Below are 21,778 nucleotides of genomic sequence, written 5' to 3'. Positions count from 1 at the left end.
AGCCTGGGCTACATAGTTACCTCTGAGTGCTGTGCAATGAACCTGCTCCCAACCCAACCCTCTGTTCGTTTATTAGCTGTCGGTCTAGAACTCTCTGCTTTTGGTTTCCTTTCTCTGCTTGTCACCTTTTTTTCCATTCTCTGAGGAGCTCAGCAAAGAAATTCCCCATCTGCAGCTGGGCCTGTCATGTTTCCACAGTATCTGTCAAGGCTTCTCAGCTGGGCTTTCGTGCTCAGAAGGGGGTGAGTAGGGGTCTCACTCATTTTTGCATTTATTCCGGTGGGGGGCGTTTCCAGAGCGGCTTGGTCCCACTCACTTGCTAAACTCACTTCAGCCTGGGCATTGTCCTGGGTAGGTGACATCACTGGGCTTGACTCTCCCCAGCAGGAGGGGCACCTGGGAGCTTGTTTGCATGGATAAAGCCTCTTCAGCATGAAAATGACCCCGTGAAGAAGGTTTTGCTGGGGTTGTGGATGCAGCTCAGTTGGCAGAGTGCTTGCCTATGAGGGGGAATTCCCGGGTTTGATCCTCAGCTCCAGGTAAATTTAGCAGGTGTGACAAGCTTTTAATCTCAGCTTCCCAGGGGTAGAGGCAGGAGGATGGGGAATTTAAAGCCCTCCTCAGCTAGTTCAAGGCCAGCATGAGCTACAGGAGACGCCTGTCTCAAGAAGATTCTATTATTACTCTCCAAACTAGAAATGTGATCACAGGAATTAGACACTATGCATAAGTTCACATCAGAGAGAAATGTGAAATTATAGTGCAAATACATTAGACAGAAAAATTCCTTTCTTGAGCTTTTTTGTTTTATATTTTTATTTTCTTACTTTCTTGTATTTTATTTTATTTTGAGACAAGGTTTCTCTGTGTAACAGTCCTGGCTGTCATATGACTAATTTTGTAGACCAGGCCGAGCTTGAACTCACAGAGATTCTTCGTCCTGTGTCTCCCCTGGGATTAGAGGTGTATGACACTACCCACGGTTTCCTGCTATTTATTTATTTATTTATTTATTTATTTATTTATGGTTTTTCGAGACAGGATTTCTCTGTGTGTAGTCCTGGCTGTCCTGGAACTCATTCTGTAGACCAGGCTGACCTCAAACTCATAGAGATCCATTTGCCTCTGCCTCTCCCTCCTCAGAGCTTCGTGGTGGCATACATTTTCAGTCCCAGCAGTTAGGAGACAGAGGCAGGAGGATCTTTGTGAATTTAAGGCCAGCCTGGGCTACACAGTGAGTTCCAGAACAGCCAGGGCTACATAGTGACACTTGACTACTTATTTCAGGTAATCACTATTTTCAAAGGAATCAAAACTAAAGCATCTAAGCAAATAAAATAGTGTCAACAAGCAAAGCAGCTTGAAGGAGGAACGGGAGAGGGGGTCCCTGCCTGGTGTGGCTAGTTTGTTGTGGACAACCCATCAATCAATATGTATGGGACTTGCTGTACAGTGAGACAGAGAGCTGCGCAGAACTGACCTGTCAGCAAGTGGGACGTACGAGGTTGTGACAGATCTTCAGGGAGGGAAAGGATGCCAGGGAACTGGATGTAGTCTTCCATGCAGGGGTGGGGGGGGCAAGGGGTCCTACTGGCTGAGAATGTGGGTGCCTAGGCTTTTTTAAAAAGAAGCCTAAACCCCAGAGTTAGTTAGCTAGTTTATTTATTTCTGATTGTGGCTTTGAACTCCCTATGTAACCCAGGCTAACATCACATTAAAAATCCACCCTCTACCTCCTAAATCCTAAAAGTACAGACAATGGCCTCCATGGGGTAGCATACACACCTGCAATCCCAGCCCTGGGGAGGCAGAGGCCGGCAGACGGTGAACCACACAGCCCGTCTGGGCTGAGATCCTTTCTTGAAAACCAAAATAGGAAGCTGGAGGGACGGCTCAGTGGATAGGGGCACTTGCTGCCAGGCCTGGTGACCCAAGTCTGATCCCCTGACCTACATAGAAGGAAACAACGGACTCCCTCGGGTTTCCCTGTGAGCTTCACTTGGGCACACACGCTCAGAATAAATGAAGAAATGGAACTTTAAAAGTTCAACAACAGCTGGGTGTAGCGGCACATGCCTTTAATCCCAGCACTCTGGAGGCAGGGGCAGGCAGAGCTCTGTGAGTTCCAGGTCAGCCTGGTCTAAATAAACAAATAAGTTAATTAATTAATTAATTAAAAAAGAATACAGCAAACAGACTTCTGGTGATTCATACCTGTGCTACCAATCTTTGGGGGAGAAAGCAGAAAGGACAGGGTCATCCTCAAGTTCCAGGCACCCTGAGATACAAGAGACCCTATTTTAAACAAAGAAAAAGATTATCAAGCCAGTAACAGAAGAGAAATCAGTTGGTGATGGATAGTGTCTTCAAGTTTCTCTTCCTGGAGCTGGAGAGACAGATGTCTTTAGTTTCTACAAAAAGTAGGTTTGAAAGGCCTAATGGCTATTGTTTCGGACCCTTAAACCCTCTCTAACTAAAGTCCTTCTCTGTCCTTCTTGGGTTCTCCTGCTGTATCTCACAGAGACAACCAGGTACGAGGCAGAGGGATGGGGAGCCAGGAAGCAGGAGTGAGCCTCCAGGGTCAAATCAGTTTCTCACACATTCAAGAGGGCAGTTGGAGGGTGAAGCTATGTTATGGCTCTTCGGGAGCCTGCTCTGGCCCCTCTGTCTGGTATTTCTGTCTGGCTTTATGCTTCCCCGCCCTGTGCAGCTGTCTGCCCTGGTGTTCACAGCTCGTGTGCACTGGCTGTCAGAGGGCCTGAGCTGAGTGGTTGGCAAAGCGCCTGAACAGAACCTTTGTTTTCTACTTCTGTCCTTCATCTTCTGACTTTGTTCTTAGTGTTATTTCACTGATTCCAACTTCCAAACTTCCAGGAACCCAAATGTGCCGCTCTTAGGATGTGGCTTTAACAGGATGTTTTCACAAGCTATTCCAATGTTAAGATTGTGAAAGTGTCTACAATTGTTCTAGCGCTTTTATGAATTTACATTTAATTCTTTTTGAAATTGCTGTTTTTCGGGATATATTTAAAAACACGCCACCCATATGATAGGTTTGATATGAAAGAAATTTATTGGATGGAGATGAAGAGAGAGAAGGAAGGAGGCTGAGAGAGATATGGTGTGGGGGGGGCGCCCTGACAGAGAAAGGGGAGAGAGCAGAGAAGAGCAACAGAGAGAGAGGGAGTGGCAGACAGGCCACTAAGTTCCTGATGATGCCATAGGGTGTAGGTACTGAGATACGGCCTTGTCAGGACCCTAAAGGTCCCCACAACATAACATTGTTGTTATTGTGTGTACAGGTGGTGGTGGTGGGGCAACCACAGGCCATGGTGTGCTTGTGGAGGTCAGAAGGTAACTTTCTCTCCTTTCAACTTTACATGGGTTCTGGGGTTCGGATTCAGGTCATTAGGCTTACATTGCCATCTCACCAGTCCTAGACTTAATTTTTAATTTTTTAATTTTCTTCCTAGACCTAATTTTTACAAAGTTTATTCTCTCTCTCTCTCTCTCTCTCCCCCTCTCTCTCTGTGGAATACATGTACACACATGGAGATCAGAGAACATCTTGTGAACGTAGGTGTCTCTTCCACCACGGGAATCTCAGGAACTGAGTTCAAGTAGTAACGCTTTGGGGCACATGCCTTTACTGGCCGAGGCCACCTTGTTCTGATTCACATAGCAAGGTAGGGGTTAGGTAGATTTTTCCTGATGTACTCTCAGTCACCTCAGACCACTTATGAATAATCCATCTGTTGCCCTGGCTGAAACGTCTTTTCAGTGATCTGCTTCATTCGTTTATCTTTGCTCTCACAGATATTTGTGTTTAAACATTGTCTTTATATTTGCTTTGTAGTATTTAGTAGGTGTTACAACTCGCTTGCCATGGTTTTACAGTGCTAAAGAGCTGCTGTGCTGCTCAGGCTGTGCAAGGCCCTTAGTTTAATACCTAGCTACACACACACACACACACACACACACACACACGCAGGCACGCAAACTCATGCAGACACGTACACATACACACAGTTGCTTCTCTTTTCTTATTATCCCTGTGAATCTAGGGAAATGACTTAATCTCTCCCAGCTCTGGCTTTTCTCATTGGAATATGGAAAAGAAACTCCAGTCCACAAATTGCCTTGAAGCAGAAAGCTCTTACAAGTCCTATGATGGCTTTGTTCTTCATTTTTAGTTATTTATTTTAAACTTGCTGTATGTGGAAGATGACCTTGAACTTCTGATCCCAGTCCTCCTGCCTCAGCAAGGCCTGGGTTCACAGGCATGCAACCACCATACCAGGTTTTATGCAGTGCTCACATGAAACCCAGGTTTGTGTATGCCAGGAAAGCATTCTACCAATGGAGCCTCATCCTCACGCTGGCTCTGCTTTCATTCAACACTTTAGTTCCAGAATATGACATGCACCTAACACAGTCCTTCCAAACACTGGGAAGAGCAGAGGCCAGGACACAGGCAGTCTGAGTTTACGTGGGCTAAATTAAAAAGAGAACAGTAGGGCTGCAAGCACAGCTTAGCCAGTACAATATTGGCCTTCCAAGTATGAGGACCTGTGTTTAATCTCCAGAAATCCATGTTGAAGGAGAAAGAGGAAAAGAAAAAGAAGGAGGAGAAAGATGAAGAGGAGGAGAAGGAGGAGGAGGAAGAAACATTGTTTCCAGCTCCATCAAAAATTAACAGTAAATAATAAATGAGTTAGTGAATTCAGTAAACAGATCCCGTGGTGGACAGCAGTCATTGGACAGCAATTTTAGACATGTGTTCGTTGTTTTTGGTTTTGTTTGTCCTTTACTGAGCCAAGGTGTTCAACCTAGGGATTCCCTTAAACTACACAAGTGCAGTATAACTTGATACATATATATGTCCTCCTGTCCCTTAGTCCCACCCAGGAACGCAGCATAAGTTCAACATCTTGAGAGAGGAATGCACAGACAGGTAAAGATGAGGAGAAAGGACATTCCAGGCAGAGATAACAACAAGGACAACCGTTCAGAAGAGAGTCTGAGGCAGCGACTGGGAGGCTGATGTCGGAGGTGTTGGTCCCCATCACGCTCCTAAGCCCCATAGCTACTCTCATGTCAGCAATGCTCAGTCTGCATTGGGATGTGGCTGGTGCTTTAAATAGCTACTAGTGATGGTGGTCAAGAATTTGGCCTCCTTCAGCTTCCAGATCCCTCTGCCAGAGTGAAAGGGAGTGCACCTCCTCCTTAAACAGTACAGTTAGCCGCTCTCCATGTCACACCCACATGCTAGCTGTAACACTGGAAGCATTGGGATACGCAAGTGTCTTCTAATTCACTTGTCACAGGCATAGGTGACTTCTTAGTTGTACAGTCATTTTGCCTTTTTGTTGTTGTTTTTCTGTGATAAAACACCATGACCAAGGCAAGCTCTCATTTCTAAAAGACTTTATTTGGACTTGAAGTCTCAGAAGCTTAGAGTTCACGAAGGTGGAAAGATAGTAGGGGCAGAAAGCTGACGGAGGACTCATGTCTTGAATCATAAGATTGAAACAGAGAGTGAATCTGAAAGGGGAAGTGGGAACTCAAAATGGTGACTCTTTAAACTGTCAAAGCATGACTCCAGCGAGGCCATGCCTCTTTAAGCCTCCCCAGACAGTGAGACTAAGTCTTCAAGTGCTCAAAACATCCCATTCAGCCCACCACAGCAAATGCCCCACAGGAAGCTTCACACACATGTTGTCTGTAGGTAGCCCGGAAGCCACCTGAACTCAGACACCATCTCCTTCTCTCCGTTCACATCAGTGTGACCTGGGTGCTTGCAGAGTGAGCAGTTTGTTCCAGCTCAGGTTTGCATTTCATATAAGCTCATCAGTCAGTTCTGCGGTTGGCACAGGCCACATTGGCTAATCACTGTGTTCTGTTTTTCCACAAGAACAGGTTGCATAAGTGGTACTCAATAACTATGTAAACATCATTTTATCAGTGTTTGGTGTTCAGATAAACACAGCATTGACTAATAGTCTCTCCAATAGATGTCTGCTAATTGACTGGACTTGTTGAAAATCAATCATTCTACCACAGTAAAGATTCAGGTAGTCCTGACCTGTGTCCAGTATTCCTCAGGCAGATGCTCATACATTGCTTTGTCTGAGGATGAAGCAGGGCTTTTACATGCTAGGCAAGTGCCCTGCTCCTCAGTTACACTCAGAACTCCTTACTGGCCCCTTTGAAATACACCATTATTTCTTTTAAATAAATAAATAAATGAAACACAAACATGCTTGATGGTCACATCTGTGATACTGGCATCAAAGGAGAACAAAATGAAGACTGCAGCTTTGGGTACTGAAACTATAGAATGGCCCAATGAAAACAGTAGGAGCAGGGAACAATTTGTGGGAGTCAGCTCAGGAGGTACCCAACTCAGGTCTTCAATCCTGGGTAGGTAAGCCCACTGAGCTAACCCAGCAACCCTGCCTTTTTGTTATTAAAGACAGCTGAGCTGACAAAGGAAACATAAGGAGTTTTAGTTGTGTACTTCCTCCTGCATGTAAGGTCCTAGGCCGTCCAACTAGTGAATATGAATTTGGAAACAAGCTGTAGATTTAATCAAATTGAAATGAGATCATATTTCTCTGGAGTGAGCCCTAATTTAACAGTGAAGAATATCTTTACAAGAGGAGGGAGAGGTGGGCATATTGGCAGACACCTGTCATTTTAGTGCTCAGGAGCCTGAGGCAGGAGGATTGCTACAGGTTTGAGGCACAGATATGAGAGTATGAGTGAGGGCTAAGGGCAGACCCTGAGGTGCCACATTTACAAGTCATGTGATACCAAGGATGGAGTGCAAACCCTGAAAGCTAGAAGAGACAAGGAGTTTGCTGGACATTTCAGAGGCAACATGGCCCCTGCTGGGTTTCAGACCTCCAGCTTCAAGAACTATAAAAGAGAAAAAAAAAATATTGTTTTGTTTTGCTTTTTGAGTCAGGGTTTCTCCATGTAACTGCCTGGCTGTCCTGAAACTTGCTCTGTAGACCAGGCTTACCTCAAACTCACAGAGATCCGCCTGCCTCAATTTTATTGTTTTAAACTGCCAGGTTTGTGCAGTCCTAGAAGGACAATATAGAATAAAAACATCAATTATATTTATTCTAAAAAAAATAACATATACAGTAATAGAATGCTGTTCTTCCCTGGGCAAACACTGCTGGACTTGGATTAAGGGAAGGCGACTGAATTTGTCCTTGATGGCACTACCGTCTCGTCTGAGAATTACCACATATTGTCTGGAGTCAAGCTTGTCTCAGGGATCTGTCCAATTGATCCTACCACTTTGCAGCCAGAGACCTTACTAGACTCTGATCACATCACCCACCTGCATAAAACCTCCGATGGCTTCCTTACAGCAGTGACAATAATATCCAAATTCCTCTAGCAGATTCTCACCAGCCCCTCTCCTCCTCTCTCCCTCTTCACCTGGCTGGATCCCTGCCTGGGTCGACCTTATTTCTGTAGCCTTCTCACTGCTTTGCTGACTCATATTGACATATGTCAGGTTTTGATGTAGGTTCCCTTTCCTGGGAGGGCTTAGCCCAAACCACCAGAGTTTGTTACAGATGCAGAATCTCACTGAGTTTCTCTGTGTCGTCTTGGCTGTCCCCAGACATGCTCTATAGATCAGACTGGCCTCAGACTTCACAGAGATCTGCCTGCCTCTGCATCCAGAGTGCTGGGGTTCGAGACAGTCCTCTTAGAACAAGCTCCTGGGTGCCAGGGTTACAAATGTGAGCCGCCACATTGGTTTCAAGCCATTCTTATTCAAAGGAAACCTGTGAATCTATCCACTGTAGACCCCACAGGGTCAGAGAACACTTTCTGGACAGTTTCACACTGGAGTCTGTCTTACAGTAAAGATTTTAAGCGCTCAGAGCAGTGCAGAAATTTCACAAACACACTTTCCAGGAAAAACCAAGTCCCTCCATGCTGAAGTAAACTTAAACAGATTCAGCTTCCTTTAAATATTTAAGCATTTCTGCCTAATGCTTACTCTACAGTCCTTGGGTTTGAAATATATAAATGATTATTCCATTTCTAACCAGGCCTCTTGTGGTGAGTTTTTTGTTATTGTTGTTGTTTTGTTTTGTTTTTGTTTTTGTTTTTAATCACACACACACACACACACACACACACACAGGACAGAGAGAGAGAGAAAGAGAGAGAGAGCGTTTACTTACCCAAAATTATTATTATTATTTTTTTTGAGCTGTCAAGTAGACAAGTGAAGAGGAACTATAGTTAGACAGGGATGTACCTGGAAAATACTTTTTCTGAATTCCATATCCGTGTTTCAATTTGTTGTGTCCCAAATGCACGCAGAAGCTTCAGGGCTAGCTGCTAGCAAGTGTGCAGTGGATTAGAGCTACCTAATTTAAACGGCTCCATTCTGCATGACACAGGGTGAGCAGTCTCGGAGCCTGGAACAGACAGAGCACTGAAACTGAAGGAGGAGAACCATCCTCCCTCAAAACTTTACCTCATTTTGATTTTATCTCTTTAAATTGTTAAACTGGGTGTGGTGGCATGCTCCTTTAATCCCAGCACTCCGGGCGCAGAGGTAGGCAAATCTGAGTTCAAGGCCAGACTGGTCTCCACTAAATTTCTGGACAGTCAGGGATATGCAAAGAAACCTTGTCTTGAAAACAAAAACAAAAACAAAAGCACGTGGGCAATTGGGTGGTACACATCCCATAGTCTGGTACTTGGGAAGTGGAGGCAGCAGGGTTACAGTTATCTTTGGCTACGGATACTCTCTTTTTAGAGGACCTGAGTTCAGTTCCCAGCACCCATGCTGGACAGCTTTCAACTTGCCTGTAACCTCAGGCCTCCGTACCTGCCCTCACATGTACACACACACACACACACACACACACACACAATTAAAAAGAAATCTTAAAAAGAGAGCTTGGATCATGACAATGGCTTTCAAAAGTTGTCATCCTTACCAGTGTTTCTTATTAGTCTCCTTTCATAGGTTGTAGGAGATTAGAACACTTAAATGACAACTTTATTATTTTGTTAGCCCCTGTAGCCCCATGATTAATTTTCTTGCAAGGCCAGCATATATAATGGTATTTATGAGGTACACAGAGAAGAGGGGCCTTTTCACACTTGACTTCTAATTCTCTTCATAGAAAGGTAGATCCCCCCCCCAAAAAAAAATCTAGAGATAATTTCAAATCTGAAGTCTTAAAAATGTCAGCCGGGCACGGCGTGGCACACACCTGTAACCCCAGCACTCTGGGAGGCAGGGGCAGGTGGATCTCTGTGAGTTCGAGGCCAGCCTGGTTCTACAAAATGAGTCCAGGACAGCCAAGGCTACACAGAGAAACCCTGTCTGGAGGAAAAGAAAAAGAAAAAAAGAAAAGTCATCTGTCAGCGGCCTGCCTTGATCTGCTCTGAAGCCTACTCAAATCAATTCCCTTCCTTTTTTTTTTTTTTAATAATCAAATAGAATTTGTAATCCCGGTAAGTAAAGGCACAGATTTGTCTAATATTTGTATCCTTTATGGATCGACGATCTTTCGGAATGAAAATGTCAGAAGAGAGGATTGCCACAGGCAGGCCTTGTACACAATGTTATAGTTTGCTTTTCTCACTGTGTGTGTGTGTACTCATTACATACCAGGGCTCGTGACTTAAATTTAAGTTTATTAGTTGATGCAATCAGTAAATTAACGGCATTCTGAGGAAACCAGTGTGAGCTTTGAGAAGGATTTGTAGAACGCAGGTTCCGCCTCTCCATTCGCACCGCCCTCTGAAACTCTCTAGTGGCGCTAACTTGTTTTATACTTGCTCCTCAGTATTTAGCACGCCCAGAAACATCCCACATCAGCTTTAAAACAAAGTTGCTAAGCCGGAGTGGTTTAGTTTATCCTCTCCGTGTTGTCTGTGCCTCCTCCAGGTCCAAGCCATAAATAAATATTTGCTAGTTGGTGGAGATCGAATGATTTAAGGAAAACAAACAGGCTAAAAAGCACGCAGAAGCCACTGAGTGTAAACAAGAACGGCAAGCAGCAGGACTAGAGGGCTCCAGCTCCCTCTAACCCGGTGGCTCCCATTCTGTTGTTAACTTGCGTGGCCCTCTTAGAAAAGGAAGTCTGAGTTGCTGGAGTTTCTTTTCCAAGAGACCCCAACAACCCGGGCTGACACTATTAGGAACAATTGGACCAGTTCTCCGCATTCGATCGAACCTGGAGGTTCTACATGGAAACAGCAGTATAAAATGCAAAATAAAGCAGCACCGTTTTCTGAGAGCGGTGATTGCTGGCAGGGCCCTCGTGGGTCACGGCGCTGGCTCACAGTGGGCCCGCCTGCTCTCACTTCCGAGCCGCGTTGTTGTCTGCCTCGGAGAAAGAACTAGGGCAATTTAATCTCTGCCGAATTATTTTTGCATCTGAAAAGTGACAAACTTCCCAGGGCCAGGTAGAGGACTGGACGAGAAAAATCGCTCAAGTCTTTATCATGAAGTCCTCCTTTCCTGTAACGCACAGCCAGACTGTGCGTAAGGAAGTTCGTGTTCCCAGAGATGTCATCTTCCCCCTCCACAAAGGATGTGGACGTCTCATAGATGAAGGTGGTCCCTTCCCTGTGCGGTATCAACACATCCAGAGGAAATGTGCACAGGTTTTCAGCAATCCCAGTCCCACCCCGAAGAACTAGCCCGGAGTCCAGGGCCACACCCGCACGCGCCCGCCCAGCGTGCCCACTATCCTCTCCTTTATCTTAACAATTCTCGGGGCACCACACAGCTTTTCCAAAGTTTAATTTTGGACTCGAACTTGGGACTCCTATCACGTGACCTCCGCTGGTAAAGCCCTCATCTCTTCACTTCCTCGGAACGACCCAAACTTTAAATATCGAAACATTTTTTCCCTTCCCCATTCCTTTCCGGAGTTGTTTACGTTTGTCCCTAATTGGCGAAGAATAATAAAAGTCCCGGCGCCTGGCTTCACCCCGCCCCCAACTTTCTTCCCAGTAAGGTTTCCTCAGCCGCTCCCGGCGTGTGCCACTGCGGAGGACACGACCTCTCCGAGGCGATCTCTCCCTCCCGCCTTCGTTTTTTAAGGAAGCAATTTAGGGGCTGAGCAGGACTCGCCCTCCTTGCGCCCCCCGCCGTGGGTTGGCGCCGCGCCGGTCTGCAGCTTGTCCCAGCAGGTTGCGCTCGGGGGCGTCTCGAGAACTGCTCCACTCCGCTCCCGCGCTACAGCCGCTCGCAGGGGCGGGGACTCGGGGGCGACGTCACATGACGTCACCTGGGAAGTCCCTATAAAACCCAGGAGCGGGCGTGGGGAGCCAGCATTGAGAGAATTCCGGCGGCGTTCCTGTTTTGCAGAAGCTCGGTGCGTGTGGCCCGCCTGGCACCTGCGGTCCGTCTTGTGGGAGCCCGAGTTCTGTGGGAGCCCCAGAGCCCAGATTGGGGACCTCAGTCCCCCGTGCGCTGCGGAGATCGCCGCGGCGCCTGGGAGATGCCCCGGAGTCAGGCGCGTCAGAACGCGCCAGTGAACCCAGCGCGGGAAGGTACCCAGCAGTTCGGCCCGCGGACAGGATGGGGTTGAGGTCAGGGTCGAGGTCATGATCCGGACGGTTCAGCCCTTCGGCGCTCGGGCCGGAATGTACGCGCCTGCATGTTCGGGCCAAATCGGCTCCCTGGCTCGTGCCTTCGACGCATCTAGAAAGTTCTTTAGGGGCTTCTACCAGGAGTGTGGGCCTCAGGGGGAGGCCAGCGCAGCGTGTCATTGGGATGCAGGTGCATTTTAGGCCAGAATTCCCGTCTGTTTCGTGGGTCTCAACTTGCTCTTACCCAGGGACCAGGAGGAGAGGAGAAAAAAAAAAGTAACTTGTGCAGGTCTTGCCCTGGAAGATGGTTTTAGCGGCAGGTGGGAGTGGGAGAGGCCTCCGGGCCTAGCACTTCCCTGACAGGCCCTCTTCCTTCCCAGACCATCTTTGAGAGCCCCCTTCATCTCGATTCCCACCGCCTCACCTCCAACGCCAAGGAAAAGTAGTGTTCAAACCTCGGATTCTCTCAGCTCTCACACTCTGAACCCTTGGAGTCGTGGGGCTGAGACTCTTGTATCGAGAACCCTTTTAACTGTCCAGATTGGGAACGGCAGGAAAATCCGGGAGAATAGAATTTGGTCCACGACTCTTTTCACCCGTCAACTCTTCCAGCCCCAGTCACTCACATGCAATTCTCCGTATCTGTTGAGGCTCCTCCCCCTTAAAGTAAGTCTTAACCCAAGGTGACAGTCACCTGCTAAGGGGTTGCAAGGCTATTATTCGGAGATAATTTTGCAGGCATACCCGTGTTTTATTCAGTCATAGGCTCCGTTTCTCCTATCGTTTTTATAAGGCCGGTGGGCAAGGCAGAAGTGTTAAATTGGAACCTGGATGGAAGACCTTTGCTCATCTTTTTTTGTGGGGGTGGAAGGGTAGGGGGGGGGAGGGGTTCCAAGTGTTCGGACCTTCTGGAAGGTCCGACATGAGCGTGACATTGCCTATGACAGATTTATAGAGCAGCAGAGAGAATCCCGAGGAGTCACATAGTGACTGTGTAGCGCCAGTAAAAATACGTCGCTGGGCGGACTTGTCTCTAACTCCAGCGTTCAGGACGCCGGGGCAGAATTAGCTAGGACGGTATACTTTAAGGTTGGTCTCTGTTACGGAGTGAGACGTGGCTCAAAAAAAAAATCAGTTCTGCTCCCTAAATGGAGGTAGTAGGGACGAAGTGGAGCGCGAGGGCAGGGCCATTGCCCAGCCTGTCTGTGGCCCCGGGACCTTTGCGCTTCCTTCTGCCCCTCCCCCTTTGAGAAAGTACTAATCGCGCCTAGAAATCGCAGCTTCTCAATCTGCGTTCAATACATTTCACCTTAAAGAGTGTTTTGTGAATATTTCTGGAATTATTTGACTCTGGAACTCAGTAAAACGTGGTACACTATGGAATCTCTTAGGGCTACTGTTTTCACTCAGCTCAGCCGTTACAGAAAATTTGTCCTAAAGTGGGTTCAAGAGCTTGTTTTATTTGTATTCGTAATATTTGATCTCATCTTGGAGGATACCAGAACAACCAGAATTGGTCTTTGAAATATTATTTTACAGTAGACCTATTGCATATTAATTTTACTTGTGACAGTGTTTCTTAATATCCAACCAGTTGAATTATTATCCAGCTATCAGAATGCCTAAATTCTATAAAGTAGTAAGACACGAATTTAACTTTTCTGCCTTTCTATAGATGTGATGAATTGGTACGGAATAGGCTTGTAGGAAAACGCTTGGTTTTAATTTATTTTAGGGACTGTAGACTATTACAGTAAAGTTGTATGGGTTTTATGAGAAAATATAAAAAAAAAGTTTTTAGTAGAGGCCCTAATTGGGCACTGACACTTTGCCATTGGAAAAGCAGATCTCCTTTAAAACGCCCCCTTTTTTAGAAATTGACTTCTGTTCCCTGGCCAATCTTAAGTGAGAGATAAAAGGGAGACAGACCTCCCTGGTTGGTTTTTATTGAGCCGCCAGGGTTGGTGTGTGGGTGCACAAAATTCCAAGTCCTTTCTCACACTTGGGAAAAAGGTGCGCCCAAATGGTACCCTGGGATGCTGGCTCGGTGGGTGTGCTAACTTGCAGGTCACGGTTTGGATTGCTGTGAGTGTTAATTTCAAGGGGCGTTGTTTCTTCTTCTTCTTCTTCTTCTTCTTCTTCTTCTTCTTCTTATTTTTTTTAGAGCCCGAGTTCGCAGATCAGCTCAGGAAGATTGGAGACAAACTGTACTGTGCGTGGTGTGAACCTGACGTAACTGCGGTGCTGGCGGAGATGCCTGGCAAGAGGGCGCGAAAGAGCGCGGCGAGGAGCCCTAGCCCAACGCGGCTGCCAGCAGGTATGGGTCCCGGCGCTGCTGGGCTGCGGAGGCCGGGCTCAGTCCGTTAGAGCTCGCGCCCACCTGGCGCGTGCCTTAAGCACACCACAAGAAAGTTCTCGAAGCAGCAGCTTGCATGTTAGCCAGGCTTCTCTTCTTCTGCACGTTGCCCATCTCCACGGAGGGGGTTGGGGGGCAGGCACGTGCTGTCGGCCACCCTAGACAAGTCACTGGGGGCTTCCCGAGGCCGGGCGACGTCCCTGGGAGCTCAGCTCAGGGGATGGTCACCCTGAATGCCCCTACCTCCAGGACTTGTTAGTTCTTAAGCGGCTTCTGGGCCCAGTTCTTCCACTCAGGGCTGTTTTCCCACACAGGCACCCCACTGGGTGTCTGAATTCTGGAATCCAGGAGGCCTTCCTCCTTAGTTAGCATTTTAACTGTCCCTGTTGGAAAGGTCAGAGGGACGGATGGGTTTAGCTGGTGAGTAGGAAGAAGTTCTTTTTCTTTTTTTGCATTGCTTTGTTCCTAATTTCATCACTTTTTTTTGTCAGCCTACGGTACCTTTTTCATCCCGGCTTGTGTGTGTGTGTGTGTGTGTGTGTGTGTGAATCTCATAAAATGTCAGCTGCTTAGATTGGAAATCTCTGTAGGTCAGGCTGCTAATTCATCAAACATGTGCAGTAGCTCTTTCGCTCTTTCATTTCTTACCTGTAGGCTGTGTTAGAGGAGTGTTGAGTGCTGGTGTGACCATGGTTTAATTGGCCTTAATGAACTCTCTCTGGTGCCTGCTTGAATGGGAGAAGTTCTACCTTTTGGAGTTTTATTCATGTTTCTAAATTGAGTGCTAGATAGTGTTGGGTTGGGGGGGTTGTTTGTTTTATCTTTTGGTCAGGGTCTCAAGCTGGCTTTGAACCAGTTAACTTGTAGCTGAAGATGACCTTGAGTTTCTGATCCTCCTGTCTCTCTACCTCTGGGATTACAATATTCAACTGACCCATATCCTCAGCCCTAATTTTTTCCCCTCCTTTTTGAGACAGTGTTTTTTTTTTTTTTTTTCATGTGGTACTGCCTGTCCTGGAACTAGAGCTGTAGACTAGCCTGGAACTCACAAGAGATCTGCCTGTCTCTGTCTCTCAAGTGTTGAGATTAAAGGCATTTTTTTTTAATGACATTCAGCTAATTAATATACTTCAGTTCAAAAAAAAAATATGGGGGCTGGAGAGATGGCTCAGCAGTTTGCCTGCTCTTCCAGAGGTCCTGAGTTCAGTTGCCAGCAACAACATGGTGGCTCACAACCATCTCTACTGGCATGTCTGCATACATGCAGATAGAGCACGCATACTTTAAATAAGTAAAATCTTAAAATAAAGGAAGAAAGAAAATATGGGAATCAAACTTTCTCCTTTACTCTTCTCGGCAAAGACAATGGATTGATATAGACTAGGCTTGTAGAAATGAACTGGCTTAGATAGAAAAGTAAATTTGAAAATTATTTTAGAAAGTGAGGCTTCAGTTCTAGCACACTAGGAAGCAGAGGCGGGATTAGGAGTTCAAGCTATGCAGCATTCTGAAGGCTGGAGACTTTATTTCACATCAGCAAAACAAGTTTGTCTTAGAGTGTAACTCCAACTTTACAATGAGATTTTTATGATTCTCATGGGGAAAGCAAAAGAATTCCTAAAGGATATGCTTATATTTGTTTGCGGTGTGGGAGGAATGGAGCTATGACATACTGCCATTTGAAAAATCAAGTCCACTTCAAAATATCACGAGTTATTGGCATTTGACTTTTGTCCCCTGCCCAACCTTAAAAGAGAAAAGGATGACATCATGTGAAACGGCTGTGGGGTGACTAATGGTACTGCTGGCGAGTTTTTAATATACGTGATTTCTTTATTTGGCAGAGAACTGACCTCATTGAGGATGGTTTTAAAAAAATCAAAACAAATGCCTGTGCCCTTACCTGCCCTGTTTGTGTTTATACTACCACGTTGGGAAGGTCAGGTGCTCTAAAGTTGAAGAGGTTTCAGAGAGCCTCTGAAATGTCAGCACTTAGGCTGAGTGTGAACTCTTGCTGATTTACAGTTGGGACTGATCTCCAAGTTAATTCTTTTTGTCTAACTTGTCTTTTTCAGATCTGGAAGACCAGTGTGCTCAACTCCGGAGAATTGGAGACAAACTGAATTTCCGGCAAAAACTTCTAAATTTTATTTCCAAGCTTTTTAGTTTAGTAACCTGAGTTCTTCAAAAGCTTTTGCAAAAAGGGACCTCCTAGAAAGGAAGTTCCCCCAGCTGGTGCAGATGTCTGGTATTGGATGAACTTGTATGTGATGTTATGGAAAGGAATGAGGAGAAACACTCGCTTGCTTTTGGTTCACTGAGCAGGGATGATGAATGAGATGGAAATGAATGTCTTCAGGAAAGTCTTCAAAAATCGTTCCTTGAGATGTGGTAACGTGAAACCACATTTATTTTAAAACAAGACTAGAGGAGTCGTGGAAATTTGAGAGTTGGTCTTCTGACGTTTCTGCCGAAGGTTGTTGTCAAGAGTAAGAAAAGGGGACACGGCAAATGATTTCAGTGGATGGGAGAAAGTAATTCAGTATTGCTTTATTGCTTCTTGCTTTTTCACAACTCCAGAACAATTTATAATATTTCGTTTCATCCACATCATCTTCTAAGAGAAAACATTTCATTTTGACAACACTGAATGTTATAGTAAAAACTGATTTCGTAGGTCACTACAAACTTGTGTCTGTTGAGATGACTTTTCAAGTGTGTTACTGTAACCGTTAACTGGAAAGCAAGGGAAAACTACCAAGTAACTGAAAAAATTAGAAGAGTAGCAAGGTCACTTGGTGCCAGTAAAACTTTTGCAGATTGAATATTATGATAAAAAGAGTTTGGATTTTATGTAACCCAAGACAATGGAAAAACAAACTTTTAAAAGTTGATGCAATTAAAACTTAGTAAAAGATTCATAAGTTTCTAAAGTTTTGTAACCCTCCAAAAGTATTTCTTTTGTTTACTTGCTTTGGGAGGATGGGGGGGAGAGACAGGGTTCCTTTGTGTAGCCCTTGCTGTCCCAGAAGTCCCTTTCTAGACCAGGTTGGCATCAACTTTGCCTTCCTTTGCCTCCCGAGTGCTGTAAACGTGAAACTCAAACTACTCAATAGCAAATCAATCCTGGTTAACAGAGGCAAGAGACATTTCCAAAAAGGCAGATGGCCAACAGGTACATGATTCAGAGAACTGTAAACAAAAGCCACCATGAGATGGTTTTGTAGTCTCTGGATTTTCCAGTTTTTGGAAATGAAAGATAATAAACTTGTTAAGGACTTGAGAAAGAATTTTTGTATACTTTGTTAGTATTGTGAGGTAGGACGCTTATTCTATAAAATGACATTGAGGTTCCTTGAGAAGCTAAGACATGAACCACCTTAAACCCAGCTGTCCCACTACTGAGTATATATGCAAAGGTGTTGAAGTCTGTCTGCTGAAGGGATGTCTACTGCATTTTTTAATTATTTGTATTAGCCAAGACAGGGAAACAACTGATCAAGGGCTGAAAGGACTTTCAAAGTGGGAACATAAACAGAATTGAATCTTAAAAAGCAGAAAACGTTATTTGTCAGACATGGATATTACATAACCCAGGCACCTCTAGACACATCATTCTTCTATCATTCATATTTTGACAAAAATCAAAGTGAACAAAAAGGAGTAAGATGGCTGAGGAGGGGATGGGAGACAAGAAAAGGACCACATCAGCTTTAGGGTGCAAAATTAGAAGAGGGTTCTGATATTCTCCTATACAGGAAGGCAACTACAATTCATGTATATTTGACAGAAACTGAGTGGATGTGGCTTGTTCTGACCACAAGGCTGTGATGGGGCCAGAAATGATGGGGTACGCATAATAATTGTTTGATCTTTTCCCAGGGTATCCACGTATTGAAACTCAACCCTGTAAACACACGTTTAATTTGTCAGTTAACTAAAACAAAGAATTGTCCAAAAGGGAAATAATCTGATGATTGCATTTTATCAGGAATAATATTTTACATATTTAATAAGTTATTTTGTTTAGTTTGAGCATGTGTGTGTCGCTTTCGTTTTTGTTTTGAGACAAGGCTTTCGTGAGCACATGAAGGGTGTCATGGAGCACATGGAGCTAGCCACTTTGAATGATGTTACCTCAGTAGTTAGTGGGCCTTAGCATTAAGGTTGTTTACTTGGAAGATTTTTTTTTTTTCTTTGAAGGTAGACATTTTGCCAATGGCTATTTATGGTCTGTGACTGTATTTATATGTATGTTTCTGAAGACTGACACTGGTCTGAACTATTAAATAAAGGTTGATACTGTAGCCACTATTCAAAAATGCCACCAGTCTTCCCGTGTGTTTTATGGAAGCTTATCTTTAACACATGTATATCACCAGACAGCTGGTATGGTGTGTGTGCGTGCATGCGTGTGTGTACATGTGCATGGATATATGTTTGTGTGGGAAGATGTGTAGCAGAGGTCAATAGTTCCTTCACATTTTTAAAGATACTATCGCATGTGTGTGGGTGTGCATGCTGTGGTGCTTGTGTGGAGGCCAGAATGCCACTTTTTAATTAAAAAGTGTTTTTTATTTTTCTGTGTGGATGTGTGTGATCCTTCATGTGTGGAGGTCAAAGGACAGTATATGGAATCCGTCCTCTCCCTCCCTCCACTTTGTGGATGCCAGGGATGAAATTCAATGCCCTTTTATCGTTGTCTGCGGAGCCACGTTGGTCCACAGAGGACGGCTTTCAGGAGTTGGTACTCTCTCCACCAAGGCGGGTGTGACTACCACTTTTACCAGTTGAGCCATCTCCCTTAATTTTAGAGGCAGAACCTCAGTAAACTTTGAACTAACTGGCCAGCAAGCCTCAGGGACTCTGAAGCCCTGGGACTTCAGGGCCATGCTGCTATGTTCAGCTTTTATGCTGAGTGCTAAAGATCTGAACTTTAAGCCCTCATGTTTTCAGTGTATGCAGTTTGGCAGCTGAGCCGTCTTCCCAGGCCTAGGTCTTTGAGTGCTTTATGTCTCACAGAACACTCTGAAAGAAATAACAAATATGGTAGCATATGCCTTTTTCCTTTAGCTAAAAAAAAAAAAAGCAGTTAAATGTTTTTTCTTTTCCTTTTTTAACATCATTTATTATAATTATTCAGTTTGTAAGTTTTATTTTTTAATTTGATTTCATTATTACATTTGTCATTATTTAAAACTTTTCAAATTCCAAGTATTTTGATAATATTGTCTCCCTCCCCAAGTCCCTTTGGATCCTCTCCCTATCCCTACTGCTCAACTTTAAGTTCTTTCTCAAAAAACAAAACAACAACAAAAACCACAACCTCCAAACCAAGAAAACAAAACCACAACCCAAAAGAAAAACAAACATCAAACTGTAACCAAATAAAAGCACACACAAACTGTGGAGTCCAATTATATGTTGGGCAACTACTGAACACGAGGCCTGCCCTGGGGTAGTTGATACACCCAGCGTCCCTTTATTGGAGAAAGCTAGTTTCCTCTCTCCTGGCAGCCAAAAGTGACAGTTCAGTTGTTAACCTTTACCCTAGTGGCTAGGTTTTTATTCATCTTTTTAAAAAAATATAACAAAATGAAAGATAAGATATAAACTATCACATTGAAGTTGGACAAGATAAGCTGATAGAAGGAAAAGAGCCCCAGAGAAGGCACAAGAATCAGAAACCCGCTCATTTGCAGAGTCTGGAATCCCATAAAAATACTACACTGGAAGCCATAATACATATGCAGAGGACTGGCGGGCCTGTACTTGCTGCTTCAGTCCCTGAGTTCATATGAGCTTTGCTCTTGTTAATTTAGAGGGCTGTGCTTTCTTAATATCCTCCATCCCTCTTGGCTCTTACAGTCTTTCTGCCTCATCTTTTGTGGATGTGGTGGGGGTGAGTAGAGGTGTTTCTCTGAGCTCTGGGGGGAGAGTTTTCATCCAGATATTTCTTTGGGGCTGAGGGTTCCAAAGTCTCTCACTCTGCATAATGTCTGGCTGTGCCTCTCCATGTTTATGCCCATCTGCTACAGGAGGGAGCGTCTCTTAATGATAGCTGAATAAAGAACTGATCTATGAGTATAGCAGAATATCATTAGGAGTCATTTTATCACTACTTTTTTTTTTTTTTTTTAGATCATTATTATTTGGTTGTACCCTAGGTCCCTGAACTATCTAATCTCAGATTCCTGGTCACCCAGGGAAGTGTCAGGTATGGGTCCATCTTGTGGAGTGGGGCTTACGTCAAATCAGTTATCGGTTGGTTCCTCCCACAAGTTTTGTGCCACCATTGCCCTGGCATATCTTGTAGGAAGGACACCATAGAAGATAAAGCGTTTGTGACTGACTTGGTGTTTACGTTTCTCTCTTGAGAGTGGGCACACACCTTTGATCTCAGCACTGGACATAGTTCAAGACCAGTCTGGTCTACACAGAGAGTTCAAGAGCTACATAAAGAGATATTCTGTCTTGAAAAACAAACAACAAAAGCAATAAAGGTAGAGCTGGATGTGGTGGCTCAGGCCTTTAGCCCCAGCACTCAGGTGGGCAGAGGCAGGTGGATCACTGTGAGTCCGAGGCCAGCCTGGTCTACAAAGGGAGTCCAGGACACCCAAGGCTACACAGAGAATCTCTCTCTCTCTCTCTCTCTCTCTCTCTCTCTCTCTCACACACACACACACAAAGTAATAAAAATAAAGCTCTTGGAGTGATTTACAGATGCCTTAAGCATAGTGGCCTAAGAAGTGTTGCCTCTAAACTCTTCCCTAACCTTGCCTTCCCACACAGCCAAGCTGCTGTGTGGTTCCAGTTGTGCTGACCTCATGCTTCTCTCTCTGCCTCCAGCGATAGCACTGCAAGGATTGCTTCATCCTAAACCAGTCATGTGCAGAAGGTAGGCATAACGGGGTGGCCTTCCCCTTTGAATGTGAGAACTAGGAAACAGACTCTCACACTAGAAGCCTTATCTTTACTCCACCTCTACCCTCAGAAAGTCTCATGACTGGGGGGGAGGGAGTGTAAATTGCCCTCCTTTAAGTGGAAGTGAGGGGTAAAGAGTTGCAGGGGAAAGCAGCCTCCTGAAGATTGAGACTGCTTTGCAGGAGGGGGCCTCCCATAGGAGTTGCTGTGCAGGACACTGAAAGAGAAGCTCCTGGCTTCAAAGCTCTTACAGCTAGAATTGTTTGTCAGAAGGAACAAGCCGAGACTTTGGCACAGAATGTACAAACTTGATATATGTGAGTTTTTGTTTGTGGGTGTATGTGTGTGAACATATGGGTGCCCGAGTGTGTGATTGTGGAGGCCAGAGGAGATCCCACTGTTTGTCTTTTTCCTTTGAGGCAAGGTCTCTTACTGAGCCTGGAGCCAGAGAGTCCTAGCTATCCTCTTGTTTGTTAATACCCTCCACCCCTCAGTTTACGTAGGTGCTGGCCTCTACACTCAGCTCTTCTTGCCTGTGCCTTTTCCGCTGAGCCATCTCTCCAGTCCTTTCTTTGATAGTTTTGAGTCTTAGTGTGTAAACTCCAGATCTTCCTTCCTGCCTCAGCTTTTCCAGTGTTGGGTTGCAAGAACGGGACATACACCAGACCCTTTGAGAGATCAAAATTCTAATGCTTAAAATATTTCTAAAAGGGTCAGATTTGATGGCCCATGCCTATTATCATACAACATATAAGGCAAGAGGATGGAGGAGCTCTAGCAGATCCTAGCATGGCAAACATGGAGCTGGCAGTCTTTGCTCTTCCTTCTCCCCTCCTCCTTGTAAATCACACATTACATGTCTAAACTAGCCACCAAGTTCTATTCTTTCTTATGCCAGGC

General features: G+C 45.1%; 1 protein-coding gene across 3 annotated transcripts; it reads left to right on the top strand.

The window, feature by feature from the left end:
* The first annotated feature begins 11,300 nt into the window (after positions 1 to 11,300).
* Pmaip1 (phorbol-12-myristate-13-acetate-induced protein 1) lies at positions 11,301 to 18,281 on the top strand. Of its 3 annotated transcripts, XM_021648714.2 has the most exons (4): positions 11,351 to 11,559; positions 11,979 to 12,264; positions 13,763 to 13,915; positions 16,030 to 18,281. In XM_021648714.2, exons 3-4 carry the CDS (start codon positions 13,852 to 13,854, stop codon positions 16,131 to 16,133), a joined length of 168 nt encoding a protein of 55 aa, XP_021504389.1. In that variant the 5' UTR covers positions 11,351 to 11,559; positions 11,979 to 12,264; positions 13,763 to 13,851; the 3' UTR covers positions 16,134 to 18,281. The 3 variants fall into 3 exon arrangements, with proteins under 3 accessions (XP_021504390.1, XP_021504389.1, XP_021504388.1); XM_021648715.2 differs by lacking the exon at positions 11,979 to 12,264 and having other exon boundaries at positions 11,301 to 11,381; XM_021648713.2 differs by lacking the exon at positions 11,979 to 12,264.
* The last annotated feature ends 3,497 nt before the right edge of the window (positions 18,282 to 21,778 follow it).

Source organism: Meriones unguiculatus, chromosome 2 (genome assembly GCF_030254825.1).
Source record: "Meriones unguiculatus strain TT.TT164.6M chromosome 2, Bangor_MerUng_6.1, whole genome shotgun sequence".
Lineage (NCBI taxonomy): Eukaryota > Metazoa > Chordata > Mammalia > Rodentia > Muridae > Meriones > Meriones unguiculatus.
The sequence above is the reverse complement of the archived record's forward strand: the minus strand, read 5'-3'. Positions and strand labels throughout refer to the sequence as shown.